General features: G+C 35.5%; 1 protein-coding gene across 4 annotated transcripts in view; it reads right to left on the minus strand.

Annotated features, from left to right (window-relative positions):
* Positions 1-9210: 9210 nt before the first annotated feature.
* The window catches only part of flvcr1 (FLVCR choline and heme transporter 1), a 35266-nt gene continuing 25370 nt past the window's right edge, over positions 9211-19106 (minus strand). Inside the window, exons 9-11 of one of the 4 annotated variants that reach the window (XR_011961845.1) lie at positions 14142-15924; positions 12452-12507; positions 9211-10652 (exon numbers count right to left, since the gene is read on the minus strand). Coding sequence is in view for 1 of the 4 variants with exons in the window: in XM_072580807.1 (XP_072436908.1) it covers positions 10575-10652; positions 12452-12507 (134 nt within the window). In the remaining 3 variants the exon portion in view is untranslated. Of the gene's footprint in view, positions 10653-12451; positions 15925-19106 lie in introns of all 4 variants that reach the window. The other 3 variants (XR_011961844.1, XR_011961843.1, XM_072580807.1) reach the window with 3 other exon arrangements.

The raw sequence follows: 19106 nt of genomic DNA on the forward strand, positions 1-19106 counted from the left end.
AAAGCTACTGTATTATTAATAAATTAATCCATTTGTTAGAGCAATACATTTGATGTTTAGTTGTAGTCATCTGGTTAAGAATCATTGAGGCAAATTGGAGTGTTAGGAGTATTTTACTGATTTGGAGGTGCTGGTGTTGCACTAGGGTGGACAAAGTTAAAAACCACACAACAACAGGTTATAGTTCAACAGGTTTATTTGGAGGCACTAGCTTTCAAAGCACTGCTTCTTCATCAGGTAATTGTGGAGCAGAATTATACGACAGGATTTATAGCACAGGATTGGGATTTCAATGGAATGCAATATTAAACAAATTTAGTTTGAGCCTTCCATCTTTTAGAGTAATTACGTTAGTTGCAGTTCCTTCGTATGTAAATCTCCCAGAACTTTAGCTACATTCTCAAGATAGCTGTAGTGGCATATCTTGTCAAAAGCTCAGATAATGCATCGAAGGTGTGAAGTTGAAGTCTGTGTCCCAACGTTAGGTCAGATTGGTGCAATTTCTAAAGTGGGATTTACTGAATTTTACATGGACTTATGCAGTTTTTGAGCAAAATAAAATGTAATTCTGCAAGTACAAATTCACCCCACAAACCTGTATGTGTGCAGGGGAAAGTCTGTGCGAGTGAAATGGGATATACGTCTGTGAGAGGCTGTGTATGTGGGTGAGACAGTTTGCGTGTGCACACGTGGTGGGGGCGGGGGAATATCGGTGTGAGCAGATGAGAGCTCGTGTATGAGGGTCTGCACGAGTTTACGTGCACACATACGCTTGTCCAAGTGTGAGCATATGTAGTGCAGTGGTGTCACCTGTAATGTGACAACAACCCAAGATCCAAGTTGAGGCCATCCCCAGGGGTACCAAACATGGCTATCAGCCTCTGCTCAGCCACTTTATGTTGTTTCCTGTCCCGAAGTCTGCCTTGGAGGATGGTCACCTGAAGGTCTGAGCCCTAATGTCCTGGATTGCTGAAATGTTCCCTGACTGGGAGGAATCACTCCTGCCTGGTGATCGTTGAGTGTCCACACACACACGGAATCCCCTGCTAGCTACCTGACAAAGGAACAGCACTCCAAAAGCTTGTACTTTCAAATAAACCTGTTGGACTATAATCTGGTGTTGTTATTTTTAATTTTGTCCACCCCAGTCCAATGCCAGCACTCCCACATTAAGTGGTAAGGTGAGTTTAAGGTTGAATTGTTCACTCCTGCGTCTTGTTCATACAGACTACTAATGGAACTTATCGTCCTGACGTAACTAAGATTTTCAGGGGAACTGTGAATGATAAGGGCCGAAGTTTAGCAGCTCACTTCAATTACAGAACTTGTTAAAATACAATACTCTCAGAACTGAAGCAATACCCAAATAACAAACTAAAGGATTTCTTTAGGGGTTGGATTTATAATTCTTACTCATAAGCAAGAGATGTCATCTCAAATTTCAGTTTTTTTTACTTAATCACAAAGGAAATGGCTAAAACAAAAGTGCTGTGGTGTATAAACTTGGGCTTAGAATTGGAATTTTATTGGATGCATAATCTGATTATTTATTTTCTTCCATTTATATCTCCTGGCAATGTGGTAATTTAAAGGGGTCAATTTGTGCTGTGTGAAGGAAATTTGGGTTATGTGCAGTGCTTAGGGGGTACACTAATTTTAAAAAGCTTTCCTAGGTCCAAGTAAAACTTGCGCTCTAAGAAACAAATGTGATTGGAGCCATGCATTTTATTTTGAATATTTTATTTTAAACATTTCAAGAAAACAAGAGGTAATACATTAGGTGTACAACCTGACATAATTACATTTGGCTTCCAAGAAGCAAAACATTAAATATACAATTGTTATACACAGTGTTAAATGCAGGTAAATGATTCAAATCTAATGTAGACGATAAATAAACTCTCCTTAACAGAGGTTCTAGGAAAGAACACAGTAGAAGAGCTACATACAAAAAAAAGCAATAAAAAGATGGGTAAAACAAGTACTGCATCCTCCACTTTCCAATTGTCCAAGCGTTACAAACCACTGTAAAAGTATGCTTTGGCACAAGTCATTTACTGTTGCCCATAGTTTCCTAATGCATTTAGTTATTTGCACAAAATTGCTACATCCAAAATGGCTTTCCAGTTTTTCTGGTATAAAACACAAGTAATTTTCAAGGAGAGCTTTAATCTCTCCTAAAATTGAGTCCAGAAGTCTGAAAGTTGTTGAACATTTCAGATTTGTCAGTTGAAACTTGCTGGAAATGTACAGGGGACAGACCTCATTAAAACTGAATGAGGCACATGCTAATGGGCAAGTTTGCCCTTGTGTCACTGATATCTAGCCATTCTTATCAACTTAAGTATTAGAATATGCCATTCTGCTCACTAGTTTACTGAACTTTTTTTTTACAGAATGCAGAGAACCATACAAACTTTGATTTTAAGAGAACAACCAATTACTTGACATATTAAATTTGATACAAAACCAATAAAATCTTGGGTCATCTTTTAACGATGGTTAGTTGATTGATGCTTCTTCAGTAGAAGTGAATGATACACCCATTCAAACCATTACGCAGTCAATATTTAGATGGATTAAGCAATATAATTTCTTCTTGGAGCTAGATAAGAATAGAACGGTTCACATTAAGTCAGTCTTATGGACTGCTCTGCATAAAGTTTCAATCAAAACCCAATGGAAGGCAATGGCAATTAAGTAACTGAAACACTTACATTGGAACTCCAATTCTCAAGCCAATGGAGCTTTGACAGAAAATTCCTACAAACTCTTAGGACAAAAAAAAAAGCCCCACCCACAAGTCCTCAATAACAAAAAAAGACCATTATCTTCTAAACATTACTCAACTTAAATGTAATTTTTAAAAGTACTCAGTTCTCACAAGCCCATTAAATGATGTTAGTGAATGTTGGGTTTCAACATCTACCTAGGAATAAAGAGGACTTTAGTTTAAAAACAAAGTCAGTGAAGATACCAAATATATTCCTTGAGTGAGTTCTCACTTCATGGCTGAGTAAGGAAATGCTAACAAAAAAAATATTGAATGGAAGTTCTCTGTTTGAAAGAAAAATAAATGGGACCGCTGTCATGCTACATTACTACACAGCATAAAGTGGCACAAGAATCAGAAAAAAAATTATTCAATTTTGCTGAACTTCAACAGAACGTGCTAACTTTATGCAGAATAAAACACTGAGTTCACTAACAAATAAGCAATTCCAGGAAATCAGCAATTTCATCTAATGAATATGGAGCGTTATCCATTTCAAAGCATTTTGGAATTTGACTGGGTTTTCTGATATCATGCACTGTTGTTAACACAAGCAAATTGAGACAATTTGCTCCTGGGCTTCCATCAGTGCTGTTCAAACCTCTGCACCACCTGCAACTACTTCAATTATAATCCAGAAAAAATGTACTTGTCGATTTTTGAAAATGGCTTGACTACAAACAAGTGAATTGAAGCCTTTGAAAAGGGGTATAAGGGAGGAATATGAATCACGAAATGTATTACTGACTAACCTAATGAGAGGTATTAAACTTTTATAAATGTTTACTAAGTTAATTTTTGCCAAAGCCGTTATATGGTTTTTCCAAACAGAATAAAGCACCAATTATTTTGATCTTGAAATTCTTATATAGCTTGTAGAACACATGCAGAATCCATTTTCAATCAATCATCCAGTGTATCCAGCACAAGGTGTTACAATATAATCCAGACAGACAACAGCAGAATAAATATTTAAAGATAACATCTGGTACACATAAGCACAACATTGAATAGCTCAGTTACATAACCTAAATAAGGCATATTGGACTCTTAATTACTTTCTCCAAGCCAACATATATACTACAATGAGGATACAACAGTTCTAACTGATAGTCAGACGGCACTTTCCGTTCAATGCATGACTAACTTGAGCAATGCATGTATTTTGCTTTTTCAACTATTTTAATACTTATTGTTCCACATTTCTAAAAAAAATTCTACCATACAGATTTTTTAAAAAGTTTGAGAACTATAGAATAGTTGTAAGTCAATGCGAAAATAAATCAGAATCTTAAAAAAATGTGGATCAGCTAACTAAAAAGCAAAGATCATGAAGAAAAGATTTTTTTTGCATTTGGATGTACAGCTATAAAACAAGTTTAATTCTGAAAAGCAAATTCAACACAATTATTTCGTGTAAAAGGGGCAACCCTTTATAGAACAATGTAACAGGAATAGCCACAAGAATAAATCTAGAATCTGTGCTGAGTTATTTGCTCCACTCGGCAGTTTGACTGGGGCGATATGGGAAACAAAAAGTTAAAAAGCAGTAAAATACTTTAATACTTCAAAGCCACGAAATAAATCTGAATTATGATCTTCCCAAGAACTTTTATGGTGTGGACCGCTGACTGAACAAAATACTTTAGGAAACATGCACATTAAATTTAATTCATTTAGAATGCAATTGTTTTTTAAAATCACTAATGAGAGAAACATTCCTTAAAAGACAATGATAGTGAAAGTATCTGTTTAATTGGAAGCCTTATAGCCATGATTTTTCTTTCACTTCCAATACAGTACTTTTTGGATTCATCTAATAAACTTCTTTCATTTAAAAAAATCCACATAGCCATTATGTGCTGAGTTATAAGAACAGTTTTTAAAGTGCACGGATACAAAAAATACAAAGCAATGTTTTCCACCAGCCGTACAAGAACACCCAATTCAACTGGATGTTGTATGCAGAAATTATATACTTAACATATGTTCTACGCATTATGAACAACTGCATCATTTACAATTGTGAAAGCTCAGTCTTTTGAACGTAGACACTCAAAAGAGGACAGCTCAAGCCAGAGTTGCAGAATATATGCAAGGAAACAAAATGATAAGTTTTAATCACTTTTCCCATAATTGGTTTATTACCAAAAATCTCAACACAAAAAAACTTGAGCATTCTTTTATTGTTCTATAAAGTGGAGCCCTTTTTCATGCATAAAATTAATTGGAATGTGACTGCCAAATGAGATTCAAATTGGATTTTCAGTATATTTGCCTTTCCACACAATTCCTTGGTGTAGGAGTTCATTACTAAATTTTTTTTAAGCCAATTCAGGTCCAGCTAGAGTACTGAAGGGGGGAAAAGAGACTTATTTGGAAGGGAGGGGGAAGGAAGAAAACAAAGAACAAGAGTCAGATTGTTCTCCAATAGCACAGCTGAAATCAGGAAGTGCGGGTGTTTGTAAAATAGTGGAGGAATTGAGAAAATATAACCACTTAATGTAACCTCTTTCATTGCATCACTTTTAATCACTCTACAAACTCACCACTTGTACTAATTTTACCCTTTTCATAAAGTTCACTGCCAGATCATTCCAATCGGTCTAATTAAAAACGAAATAACTGACTATTTGTAGATAACAGAATATTTGTAGATGACATACAATAACAAATCCATCAAAACTCCACAACTTGAATAAATGTAGGCATTTAACAATTGACTGCATAAATCAAGTATAATTTTTCCTAAACTTTTTTCGCCGTTATTGCACTCCTTAGTGCGGATTTGGAAAATATTTAGTGGAGACATTGAATAAAGTAAATACAGAAAAGCTATTTTCACTGGTAGTTGGCTAAATAGTTAGCGGATACAAGTTGAAGATTATTAGCAAAAGAACCAGAAGGGAGTAGTTTTGATCTGGAATCCATTGCTTGAAGAGTAATGGCTGCATATTCAAAGATAACTTTTCAACAAGGGAATTGGATAATACTCTAAAAGTAGTAAAACTAGAGAATGTGGAAAAAGCACCAGCAATTGTGCAAATTAACAAATCGAAAGCTTTATGAATTGAAAAGAGACACAGGGTAGTTGCAAATATCAAATTAGAATATATAGTAATTTTGGTTAAAAATTGGAATAAAAAAAACAATTGAGCTAATGGACAATAGTCCTAAATAAAATTCCAGAATAGAAGTAAAACAATTGACAAATTGTGACAACTCCAGCATATTCAGCAGCAAAACTCTATTCAAGTACAGACTTAAACCAATGTAGAAAAAATACTGTCTAGTCATATTAGTGACTAGTCACTTTAGTTAGACCTGTACATTAAGCTCAAACTACAAATAAAACATTGACAGAATTTTGTCTAATCAAGCATTGGACCTGCTATTCAATTAAGTAGTACAACTCGAAGTTCTGGAAACATGTTCAATACACATCAAATACATTTAACAGGACTGCTACCGAAAGTCATCTGAGAAATCATTTCTTTGAGTGAAAACAGAAAATACTCAAATGGTAATTCAAAGTATAAGATTAGTATACAAATAATCTGTACTGGATTTTCTCAGATTGGCTTCCATTTAAAAATGAATTCAACAATGTCATTTAGCTTTCAGATTACTACAAATTCAAATAGTTGGAAATGAGTTTTTTTGTCTTTGCAAGGCACAGCTATTAAAGTAAGTTGCATGCTAGATGTATCCAGTTGCAGGAAGAGTGCAGCAATCTTCATTTCAAACTGAACTTTTAGCTATATTAACTTTTTTTGCCAATGATCTTGTAACACTTCCTTCAATTAGGACATTTTTCAAGTTGACAGAGAACGTGATGCCGGTTATATACATGCTCAATGCCCCTTGGAAATAACAGATAGGTTAAGTAGCTTTCGTAGCATATAATGTTCCTTCTGGAAATGGATTAAACTTTTAGTTTCTATAGCCATTAGGAAGAATTCAACCTTGCAGAAAATTGATTGGATTGAATCAGCTGTCCATTTTATATTCTGCTTTGCACTTATTTCAATGCAAATTCAATTCAAGTGGGGTTTAAAAACAAGTCGGCTGATCCAATGCAGTCAGGGTTAGGTCAAAATTTGTCAGCAGTTTTTAAAAAAAACCTCACTATCATATTATTACCAAGATGCTCATCACATCATGCTAAAAATGCATGCATATGCCTGAATATAGATCAAGATGTGTCTACACAAATAAGCTTGAAATTGTGCACAAACATATACAATACCCCAGATCAATGTGGCTTAGAATACTAGTCCTGGCATATCACAGTGCTGTTAAATCAGCATGGTATCAACTCAACTGATAGTGTTCCACTGGTGTTAGTGTTGGATACTTGCCATCTATTTCTCTTGGATGTTTGCCAGAATTCATGAACATTTAGCAATAGCAGCTGAGATAAGCCACTGGAACCTGCTCTACCATTCAATAAGATATGGCTAATCTTCTACCTATACATCACTTTCCTGTACTATTTCTACATGTCAATTCAACAAAAATATTAAGATAATTTCCTCACTGACCACACTGGTTGGTAAAGTCATAAGTTTTTAAACACCAGCATTTTTCAAATTAGCCAACCTCAATCAAGATACTAGTAGATAAGAGGTCCACCGATCTCACTGGACCTTCCTAAGCATATTTGGGTTAAAATGCGTTGATCCCCGAGATAGATCAATAAAACTCACTGTTTAAATTAAATGAACAATGGCCAGCTGCATAGGTAGTGTAAGGTAAATGGCACTCATGAAAGCATACTCCATTGAAATATCGTCAGATTTAGGTTCAAATATTTTCACTATCCAATATCATAAATCTGAAACCAAACAGTTCACCAAACTACACCGTGTCATAAAATAATGTACACTTTCAAGAAGAGGGCAAGAACAAAAACTGTTAAGGGAAGCTTTGTGACTAACTTTTAAAATATTCAACAATGCGTTGCAGCCTTTGTTGACAAGGACAACATTTAATACCCATTTCTACCTGTTGAGACAACCTATTGGTTTGCTAGGCCATTTCAGAAGGCAATTGGCAGTCAAATTACTTTTGTGGATTTGGAGCCACATTCAGGCCAGACTAGGTATGGATGGGAACGTTTCTGAAAATCAATAGCATATCATCAACAATTTTCAAGATATGCATACAATTCTGATCACACTTGTATACATTAAAAAAATTGTTAAACTTGAGGGGACAGCAAAGATTTACAAAAGGATGTTGCTGGACTGGAGGGTTTGAGTTACGGGACTAGGTCAAATTGGAATGTCTGAACGGTGCGGACAAGTTGAACAGAAGGTTCTGTTCCAATGCTGTATGGCCCTATGACTCAATGCGGTAGGGGGAGATTTATTTTCCATACACCTACTTTAACATTTTCTCAGAAGGCTCACTTCAGAAGGCTCGGGGAACTTTAAAAATCAACAGCAGATTAGTTACTCGCAATGGATTTTTTTTGGACACTAGATCTTATGCAAACCACCTGTATCAAGGACACTCCCTACAGTTCAGTTATTATCTGATTCGCTGATTTAAGTATAAAGTACCAGTAAGTCACAGATTAAAGATACTTAGCTTCCCCGTGACAAAAAGTGAGTTCCCAGAACACAGGCTGAAGTAGACCTGGCAACTGAGTAGAGTTCTAATTGTCCTGAAATTCTATACCCAAATTCTGCATTAGCCTTTGGCAAAGTTTTGTGGTGTGAAAAACACACACTTGGGTGCTTTTAAACTAAAATACTTCCAGATCAGGTTTGAAAAAGCCAGCTTATGGCTCTCGGATTCACCTTAATTCCAGTCACCTAAGAACATCCTTTTTCACTCTGCTCCATTTCCTATGAGGTCTAATCAGATGTCCAATTTATACCAAACAACTTGGCCCTTATGAGATTTCCATTCCTTTAGTTTGGGGAAAATTGGAATCCAGGTAGAAGAGGTGAAAGGACATGCACCAGAATAGCTCCTGCAAGTGAGATTACAGAACTAACATTTAATAAACAACTTATAGCTAACAGTTATATGAACATAAATAGTGTTAAAATTTATTTATCAATTGCTTTTCTTTTGGATCGCAATTTCAGCCCGGATTACATTTTCCCCCTAAAAATAAGAATTTAGGAGATACATTAGTATAAAACAGCCACAAAATACTGACCTTCTAAAATATTTGGGTTAAACTACAGTAATCCATTCTTCATAGCAATGCCACCAAAGTAAAAGACCAGTTTTTAAAGTAGTGAAGGATCCCACCCCACCAACCTGCTCCCAGGAAACAAACACTCTGGCACACACAAGTGCAACCATAAACTGTACTGCAGAATGATGGACTACAGACATAATTCTCTACACAATCAATTCCTGATATCAGCCAAGCTATCTGGGGAAAGACGGGTTGGAAAAAAAACCACAACAAATCATTGTATACAAAATAAAAATTTCATTGTGTATTAAAATCACTTGGAAGAAAATGATACAATTATATACAGATATGTGAAACTTGAACCAAAATAACTACAGCAATATGCACTTCCACAGTGACTGATTCATAAACTAACGTCACCTGGTAACTAATGAAAGAACTGGAAGTCTTTGCAAATGAATGAAAATGCAGAATTGCTAAGTTAGCATGGATGCAAGGAAGAAAAAAAACAGCTTTGGTTCTACATTGTCAATATATACAGTACCATTCAGCTTCTAGGAACTCATGATCTTGCATGAGTTTGATCATTTGGACCACAAGTTCTTAGAATTCAATATATCTACATAATTGAAATCTGTTGCATCTTCGCGTTATCAATATTAAAGGCACATCTAGTTGATGAACAGATATTTGTTCCCCCCCCCACCCCTTGGGGGTTTACAGTACATAAACTGCACTGGACAACTATACAATTTTCTCTCTCTAGCTTCACATGAAGTTCAAGAGAATATAATTTGCGAATCTTAAACCTATTGTATTCATTCCTGTGAACTGAATAGGTTTAAGTGCAAATAATGTGAATATTTTCTGCCCACTAACATCTTTACATACATAGACATCTGTAGCATTTCATTACAGATCAAAAAATTGTAACTCACTGCAGATATATATATAAAAAAACCTATCAAATCTGTGCAAGCTACTTGCTAAGCACATTACAGTTTTGACTATTTAACAAGAATCAAGTGCATTTCCACTGAAATTGCTTTTACAGATGTTACAAATTGTGCAAGAGCTACTTATACACAATTTAACTTAAAAAATTAAAATTTCTCTTAGAATGTTAAAGGAGGCTAGAAAGTTTACGTTTTGAAGGATTCAATACTCCTTCACTTTACAGAACACTGACCAGTTCTTGATACTCATCCAACATGTCCAAGAGCAATAACAAAAATTACAATGTTAAAAAAGAAATGGGAATTTTTACCAGAATAAAGTTGAAAATTCAGTGTGCTTACATTTGGAAAATTATTGAAAACATTATAAATGGTAGAAAGCAGAAGACTGTAAGAATGAAAATGTTCAAAGTTAGCAGGCTTTATGAACTTTTACTTTAAAAGATGGAAATTTGATCATTCTACGTTGTTTTGTAAAAATAGTCAGGCTACTGGAATAAAACAATGTAATGCTCTTGAAACCTGTTAAAATGAGTCAATCATCAAGAACTTCTAATAAATATTGGTCACCGTTAATAAATTATCACAGTTTTCTAACCATTGCACCCTTAGCAGCTGTTCATATTTTTTCAGTGCTATGTACTAGTTGTGCGTTGTACCACTGCTATCTAGTCTCCCGTTTTAATTAGATTGCGGTTTCTGCTGGTGCACGGAGTTCATTTTGCGATGTGGAAACTTTTTCTAGTGAATCACGAGCAGCAAGCTGGAGAGGAAAAATAAAATAAATATATTGCATAACTAGTGTTCAGTCACCACTAAAGAGTCTTTATAAATAAGGTTTATTCCTTTCTGTTCTGGATACTGCCCTTGTAAACTTTTTTTTTGTAACTAGGCTGCAATATTTCAATTAATTTTACTAAAATATTTACTCGATTCAGTAAAATAAATGCCTTTCATTCCTACTCAACAAGCTGTTTAAGTGATCACCATCTGATTCTGGCTTAACACAGACCTGCCCAGAATGCAGTTGACTAATTCACTCCCCATCAAATCGCTGCAGTTTATGACCAAAATGGATACTGTGCATATAATCTGTATATAACAATGCTCCAATCAGTGCATTTTGCTGATAAAACTACCCATATCGAATGTTGGTATAGTTTGGGTCTTGAATTCCACTTACTGCAGCTTGGATTTTTTGTTTGCTGTAAAATAGCCAGTTTGTCAGGTGTTTTACTGTAATTCTCATGCCGCCTCCGACTGCATGTCTTACAGGACAATGGTGGTGTCAACAGGGACCTTAACCTATCTGTCTTGACCAGAGAAGGCAATGGTACTTCCAAAAAGAATTCTTACGCAATGTAAGCATTACTGTTAAGGTCAGTATTTAAACCTATCCCTAATTGCGCTTGAAAATGCCTAGTATTAAGCCGCATTCTTGAACCATTGCAATTCATGCAGTGTAAATACATCTACAGTACTATTAAGGAGGGAATTCCAGATTTTTACTTGATGGCACTAAAGAAATGGCGATAGATTTCCAAGTCGAGATGCTGCAAGACATGGAAACATGTCCAAATTTCAATAGCTATATGTCAGGTAAATTAAGAGAGAGATTTGGCAATGGAAAATCTTCAACTGATCATAATTTTTGGAATTGGAATGACTACTTTCCAATGGTCTTAAGGGTTTTGTAATATCACTGCTAAAGTCTTACCTCTTGACTGGAAAACAGACATGCCGATTGAAAGTAAACTGACAAAGGTAACTGCGGTTTGGAAGAATGGAGTCATGTATGGCAAGTCCAGTAATTATGATTCACTACCACATGTGGAGATTACACAACAACTCTTGAATTATTTAAATTTTTAAGCAAAGACACTGGTGTCTTTACAGCACTGTGAACCATGCTGTAAACTCAATTAGAGTTTCAGCAGGCATCTAAAAGGTCAGTTTTGAACTTTAAATCAGAACGCCATGTCTTCAAATGAGAAAACCAATTTTTGATATGAATTTTATATGAATCCTGAAGTCTATCACATTCAGCTTCTCTGGCCAAGAATTAGAGCCCAGTCTTATCCTTCAACATTAAGCAATCGTTGCTAAAATAAGACATCGGAAGAGGTAAGCCATTGGACCTGTTGTGTCCACTCTGCCATTCCACGAGCTCATTTGATGGTCCTCAACTCCATATTCCTGCTTTCCCCCACAAACCCTTGATTACTTAATGATACAATGACCCAACACCAACATATTTCCACAGGAGATAATTCCATTGCTTTCCCACCAATTTTAATGGCACCAGTGAACGTGGCAACCGTGGGCTCTTATCCTACCCTAAGTTGCCATATGTACAGTACCTTATTGGATGCCCTTTTAGAATCCAAATATATGAGTTTCTGGTCCCTCTTTATCTACTCTATTTATTACCTTCCAAAAGAACTGTATACATTTGTCAAAAAAACTGGAATCTGAAGTCTTAGACTTGAACACTATGAACCTGCCTTGTGTCAAATTACTACAGAATCCTTCATAATTGAAAGAGTTAAACAATCAATTTACCTGCGCACTTACAGCCAAGTTTGCTTGTTGTCTTCTTAGGTCTGATTTTATGAAAACTGTAAAGAAAATACAAATTATGAAACCATTTATTTTCTGTTGCACACACATTTAAATCAACAATGGAACCTATGAAAGTGAACATTTACAACCTTCCAAAGAAGATTGGTTAGTTTACTTACATAGCCAATTAAACCATAAAAATTTTAACATCTGTACAGTAAACTTTATTCAGCATCTTTTTAAACCATGAAAAATGAGGCTTTCAAAAATGCATAACATAAAATGAAGGCTTTCAGATCGTTTCCATCATACAAACTAAATTATTACAAATACATTTCTAGTTACAAAAACATTAGAGAAGTATTACTGAAACACATCTCATTTATATTCTTTAAACATTTTTTTCTTAATGACAATTCCATTGTAATCAATTACATTTGCTTTAACAACGTTGTGGATGTTATACAAATGTCTGTTTATCATTGTTACCAGCAAGGAACAAAATTTACAAATCAGCTCTGTCAACCTGTCCTTTTTATTAAAAAAAATCCCCGGCGATGAAATATTTAATTTACTTGAATAGCAGCACCATACACAAAAAAAGTATTGAGTTACATTTTTGCAGAGTCCTTACCTCACACAGCTTCCAGACAGAACAATGGCTGAAAATAGTAACACTAACCAATTTAGAAATAAAAATGTCCAGCATATATTAGAAGTCACCAATAGAAGGGAGTGATTTCAAGGCTATATATAAAGGGGACATGAAGGTAGAATTGATGGTTTATCAAAGTAAAATAATTTTGGTAACTGCCACAAAAACATGATTTAAATTGCTTGTGATTGTTGAGATTATCTTGTACAAACTTGAGGCCCTCAAGTGATAAACTTGTTAAATAATTCAAATATTTAAAGCGTTTACATTTTTGGGCATTAAGATGTTGTTATTGTGCATGTCAGTCCGAAGACTCAGGCTTGGAGCATAAGTTGTAAGAAAGTCAGGTGGGAGAACTATGTGTGGAGACTCCACATGATATTCAGTGTGATTGCAATAGAAGTATGGTGTCTATTAAACTTCACCTCAACAGCAATCTGCATTGTTTATCATCAGTCACATGCTGCACAAGTCATGTCGACAGTCGCCCATGAGAGATACAAAACATTGCAGAGTGTGGTTGAGAAGTCAAACATGTTACACAGCACTAATTGTTATATTACTTTAAAAGGCCATGAGCTTTATATTGTAATTTGTGCAGAGTTCCAAAATGAATTATGGCCTCAAATCACTCCCAGCTATTCTTTCTGCTCCAGTGTGGTGCATTAAAGCTACAACCAAGCTCAAGTATAGAAGCTAATTCACCATTTTATACCTGCATACTTGATGAGTAGTGTGTGCAGATTTAGGTTATGACAGTTGTGCAGTGGCTCCATTCTTTTCATGTTTATGCTTTAAACTAAAGTTTAATCAAAAGATGGCTCATGCAGTTAATGTCACCCACTGGATTTTATAGTTGTGTTAGAAGCATCTCATAAGAGATTAACATATGCAACCTGCCCTTAACAACCAATGAAGAACTCAAAAGGTTTGAGTGTGCATATTTAACATGAAAAGGATTTAATAAAAAGACATTTCACTATTAAGTCATACCCCTACACAGATTCATTACCTGTAACAACAACAGTTGCATACCATGTCTAGTGGCTGGAGGAAAAAAATTGTCACTTTTCCACATCAGATGGTGGACAGACTAGAGTATGAACCTTCTGCTGGAGAAACAAAAAATAAACTGACACTATCTTGTTTTGACGTGTACAGAATAGTGGTTACAGCAGGTCAGTCGATCAGGGTTTATTTGTGCTTAAGTTAAGAGTTAGAAACTTATTTTTGACAGCCCCAGCCAGCATCAAGTACTCCTGACATGGTCAGGTAACGGTCAGATGCAGAGTAAAACTCCCTTTAAACTGCCCCAACAAAGTATCTTAACTGCAATCTCAGAACACCAGAGTGATATTTCCTCATCAGCTATTTTCATAGCCTCAAGAGACAGATTGCCACCTGGTGTCAAACATACAGGAAGCCCTGTGTTGTGGAACTATGCGAATTAAGAAAAGGTTTTGAGATTACCGGACTCAATTCATGTCAAGTCTCTTTAAACAAATTAAAAAGTTTTCCTTCCATACATTCAGCTTTATTTCAACACATGCCCCAGGAGAGGACAGTGTTCCAATTCTCAGCACCATCAAATCCCCATCAGAATTGTTTCTGGTTACACGATGGTTTCTGTTACTAGCAGCAGCAGCATAACGCCGCCTTACCCTTACTCGATTTTCCACGGACAGTCACAATCTTGGTTCGTTCATGAAGACTGGTTATATTTCTTTCCTAAAACCTAAACAGACTAGCTTCACAATTGACTTGTTAATACAAACATGTCAGTAAACCAAACAAGAGCAGTGTGTGCCCACAATGTTGCAGAACACACAAGAGTTCACAGGATGTCAAATTTGAAGAATGAAGGCTTAATAGTTCATGAGCATCACAATGACTGAAAAAGTGTTATGTTTTTGAAAAGTGCTGCATCTGTCTTTATAAATTACATTATTTTATCTCCCTTTCATTGAGCTTTCCATTCACATTTGAACGTCTGCCCTTACCACTGCTTTTTTTTCTTACCGCCACTTGCATAGCCACCATGTTTTGCCACATGCCTTTATTTCAAGTGACAGAAGAGTGATCAGCATTTTAGTATTCACGCACTGTATAGAGAAGAGATACTGGAAATCTGTTAGAAAGCTGAAATACATTCAAGGAGCTCTGATGGAGTCAGTGTACTTAGATGAGAATTTGTGCACAACTTCAGGTCTTGAGACTATTAGTAGCAGCCTCCTTTAGGAGAGCAATTTATCATTATAGAACCTCAACCAATCGCGTGGGGCCCCCTTGCTTCCATATCCTATCTAAATCTCAAGAATGAGGAAATGTAGTTTTAACCACCCAGAGCTGCATCTGGATGACCAGAAGAGCATGTTGGGTTGAAAGTCATTCATATCACTACAAGGACGTTGGTCTCTTCCAATTTTGTCAAAAATTCTTCAGTGATTTATTCCACCAGGAATTAAAAGGAATAATGGAGTGAAGCTTCCTAAACATGTTTTCTGAATTTCATTCTTCAGCCATGTACTTCAAGAGAAGGATCTAACATTATTCCTCAAAACCTTTCACTATCTTGGAAATCTAATAAAAGCTAAAACTCAAAATTCTCTAATTACACACTACCAATAACTTGCATACAACTTTCTAATTAACTGACTTACCTAGTTGATTTTCTTTGCATAAATGCTGTGAAATCCTACTGTAATTTACTATATGTATTTACAGTACTCAACATACAATCAAAACTTAGTACCTGTAGTTTGTTGAACTGGCTATATACTTCCTGTGCTGGAGAGAGGAGCAGCTGGTAAAAGGAGCTCTGCGATTTATTAGGAAAAAAACTGGGTAAATTGGTTAAGAATATACAATACTTTGGGTGGAGAGTGTGCACAATGTTTACAGTTACAGTCAGTTGAAATTTTTTTTAAAATCAACAAACTTTGAAGGTATACAAGATTTGAGTTTGCAAAGTTCAAGATTCGCTGCAGCCTTTTCTCCAGTGTGAGTAAAAGCCTAATGAGAGCAGCAAGGATTCTCAAAATGAAGCTGCTGACAGACAATACTGGAACGTAAGAAATCCAAAAATAAAAGGCAGCTGAATATAGAACCCCCAGGGATACCAGAGAATCAGAAGTGGATGAAACACAGTAGAATCTTAAGGCATACCTATTGCTTAACAAAGGATCGAGGTGACAAAAAGTAAATAAAAACAAGAAGCATACTAGGTGTAAGATTGTGTTATTAAAATTTTTTTTTTAAATTACATGTTTGAACGAGATCTACAAGTAAAATGATGGAAGAACTGCAAATTACTCAAGGCCACATAATTACAGCCTCAAAAGAATTTTCTGCAGTTATCTAGCAGGTAGAAACTAAATTCCTTAGGTGAATGTGCCAAAAGACAGTGCATGTCTCCTCAATCAAAAGCGGCATTTCAAACCAAAATGGTGCAAATGACATAATGGCGATTAATGCCATTCTTATCAGGAACCCAGCATGGAGGTAAGCATAAAAGTGAATTGAGAGAGAATATAAAGTGCAGCACCTCATTTTCCAGGAGCAATGGTACACAGGAAGGACACAGGAAGACAGGCTGATGTTCCATTATAGGCAATGTGGTTGACCCAAATGTTTTGTAGAAGTCCAGGACAAAAATAGTTAGAAATATTAGAAAAGTCAGGAGGTAATGTGTCGATATCCAGGTACAAAGGAAGATACTATATGATAAATAATCACTGAATTACGTATTGAAGGGAACTGATTTTTGAGGGAAAAAATGATAACCACAAATCAGATAGGGAAAACAAATGTGCGTTAGCAACCCAGAATCAAAATAGGTGGTTAGATATGCAGCTAGTATAAATGCAATATAAAAAAATTACAATCAAATCAGAACTAAAGAGATAATGGAAGCTTTCCAATGACAGAATTAGGCAGAAAATTAACACTTCTGTGTAATGATAAAATAGCTAAGAATGAATTAACAATTGATACAGTCAAAATTAATAAGAGCAGAATAATTGGGGAAAACATGTCAGTGGAAAGTAGTTAAGAATGTTTAAATGCTTAGGTAACTAAGAGACAACATGAGAGAGTTGGGCACCCTGGAACAATGGGTAAACTAGGAAATATTAAGATGAAGGAAGATGAACAGTTAAATGGGGCAGAAATTTATTATTTAACATAATAGAAGCACCACAGTCGGTCTATGGTATTCAACAATCCATCAGATATGCCTAATAATCTAAAAAGGAATTAAAAACTGTTTTTATGGTGGCCACTAAATAGGTAGATTTGATGTTCAAATTAAGCTTTTGATGAGATAACTGCATAGATTGCAAAGTTAAATTAAAACACTCCCAAAATAGAGTAAGTAGGCAAAGTTAAAAATGAAACCTGGTGCAACGTTAATTCCTATGAAACATATTGGAATTCCTGCTGTAAACAAGGAGCACTAAAGATGATAATATTTTGAAGAGAAAGGAGAAACAAATGGAATCAAAACTTTACTTCCACAAGAATAGAAAAGATGACTGGAGATAGGTGCAAGAAAAATTCAGACGTTCTCTCTCAATTGTTAAGAAACCAGTTAGTAGGTTCTTTAAAAGCAGACAGGTCAAGAAGTGATGTCAATATTAATATTTCACATCAGTCTTCATTTCAGAAAATACTGGACAGATTCTAGGTAATCAAATTGCTTAAAAAACAGTAACTTCGGAATTAAAAAATGGTGGTATGAAGAGACTGAAGTTATTAAACTATGCACACTAGAACGACGAAAAATCAAGCCACAAGATGCTAACTGATGTATCTAGCCCTCCAAGAGCTCCATGAATATTTTAATGGGGTATTAAGCTGTAATTAATGTTTTTTAAAAGCAATAGGTTATGTCCCATTAGTATGGAATTAGGTGAAGTTGGAATTAACATTAACAGAAGTAATGTCCAGTAAAGCTTATTTGGATCTTCAGATGCCATCTGATAAATTTAAACATAAGAGACTAATTTCATTAAATGAACAGAAATTGGCTAAGAATGGGAGATGAAGATCAAGAGGGAAAAAAATGAATGAGAGGCATCAGCTGAGACATTACTGAGCAGTCTGCTTTGACCTCCCTGCTATGTTATTTAAAAATAATCTGAACGCAAGATATTTCAAATGATTTAAAATTCTGTTGATAATGCCAGGCCATAGGCAAATCAGTAGTGTAAAGGAAATTGAGAACATACCAAAAAAATCTAGGTGAGTTTAAAGTGAATGTGGAAGAAATAATGGAAAAGTAGACTACATGCTTGTGTGCAAAAGGAATATGCATTGAGTGATGGAAAGCAATTTAGATGAAGAACAACATTTCACTAAAAAGATTCAGTCAATGCAAAGCTGTTAACACATCAAACTTCTGGAAAGTAGCTCAAATAACAAAATTGAAATAGGTTATCTGAGCCCAGTGTATCTTACGATTTGATCTCACTGGGAACATTGTACATGAATTTAAAACATAAAGGATACCGATGCACTGTCGAATGTTCGCAGAGCAAGATAACTTGGAGACTTGGGGCCCTATGTTGCAAAGAGAACTGCAAATATTCCTGAACATGGACTGATCACAAAAAGTAAAGGAAACTTAGTAATGCTCAAAGCTGAGTAAGAGATCGAAAGAAAGTATCTTTCTCTATCTTCTCCATATTTAAAAAGCAGTCAATGCAATGGCAATTAACTCTTTCAAAAGCTGGACAAATGTTTAAAAGAACCATTGTGAAGGTTCCAAGTACAACGGAGAAACAAGTGGAACAGTCAGCATTGAGAGGTGCATACTGCATGGTTAGATTGATCCAGAAGTTTTACTTCATTACCCTTCAGGTGGGGGGCTAGAAGTGATGGGAAGAGAAAATACAGGAAGAATAGAAGTGGGTCTGGGTAAAATTTCAGAGCTTTATCTTCTTGGATTTTATCAGTCGTTGGCTGCCACCTTCTTAAGATTGATAGGGCTGAGTGTTGTCC

This window comes from Chiloscyllium punctatum, chromosome 11 (genome assembly GCF_047496795.1).
Source record: "Chiloscyllium punctatum isolate Juve2018m chromosome 11, sChiPun1.3, whole genome shotgun sequence".
Classification (NCBI taxonomy): domain Eukaryota; kingdom Metazoa; phylum Chordata; class Chondrichthyes; order Orectolobiformes; family Hemiscylliidae; genus Chiloscyllium; species Chiloscyllium punctatum.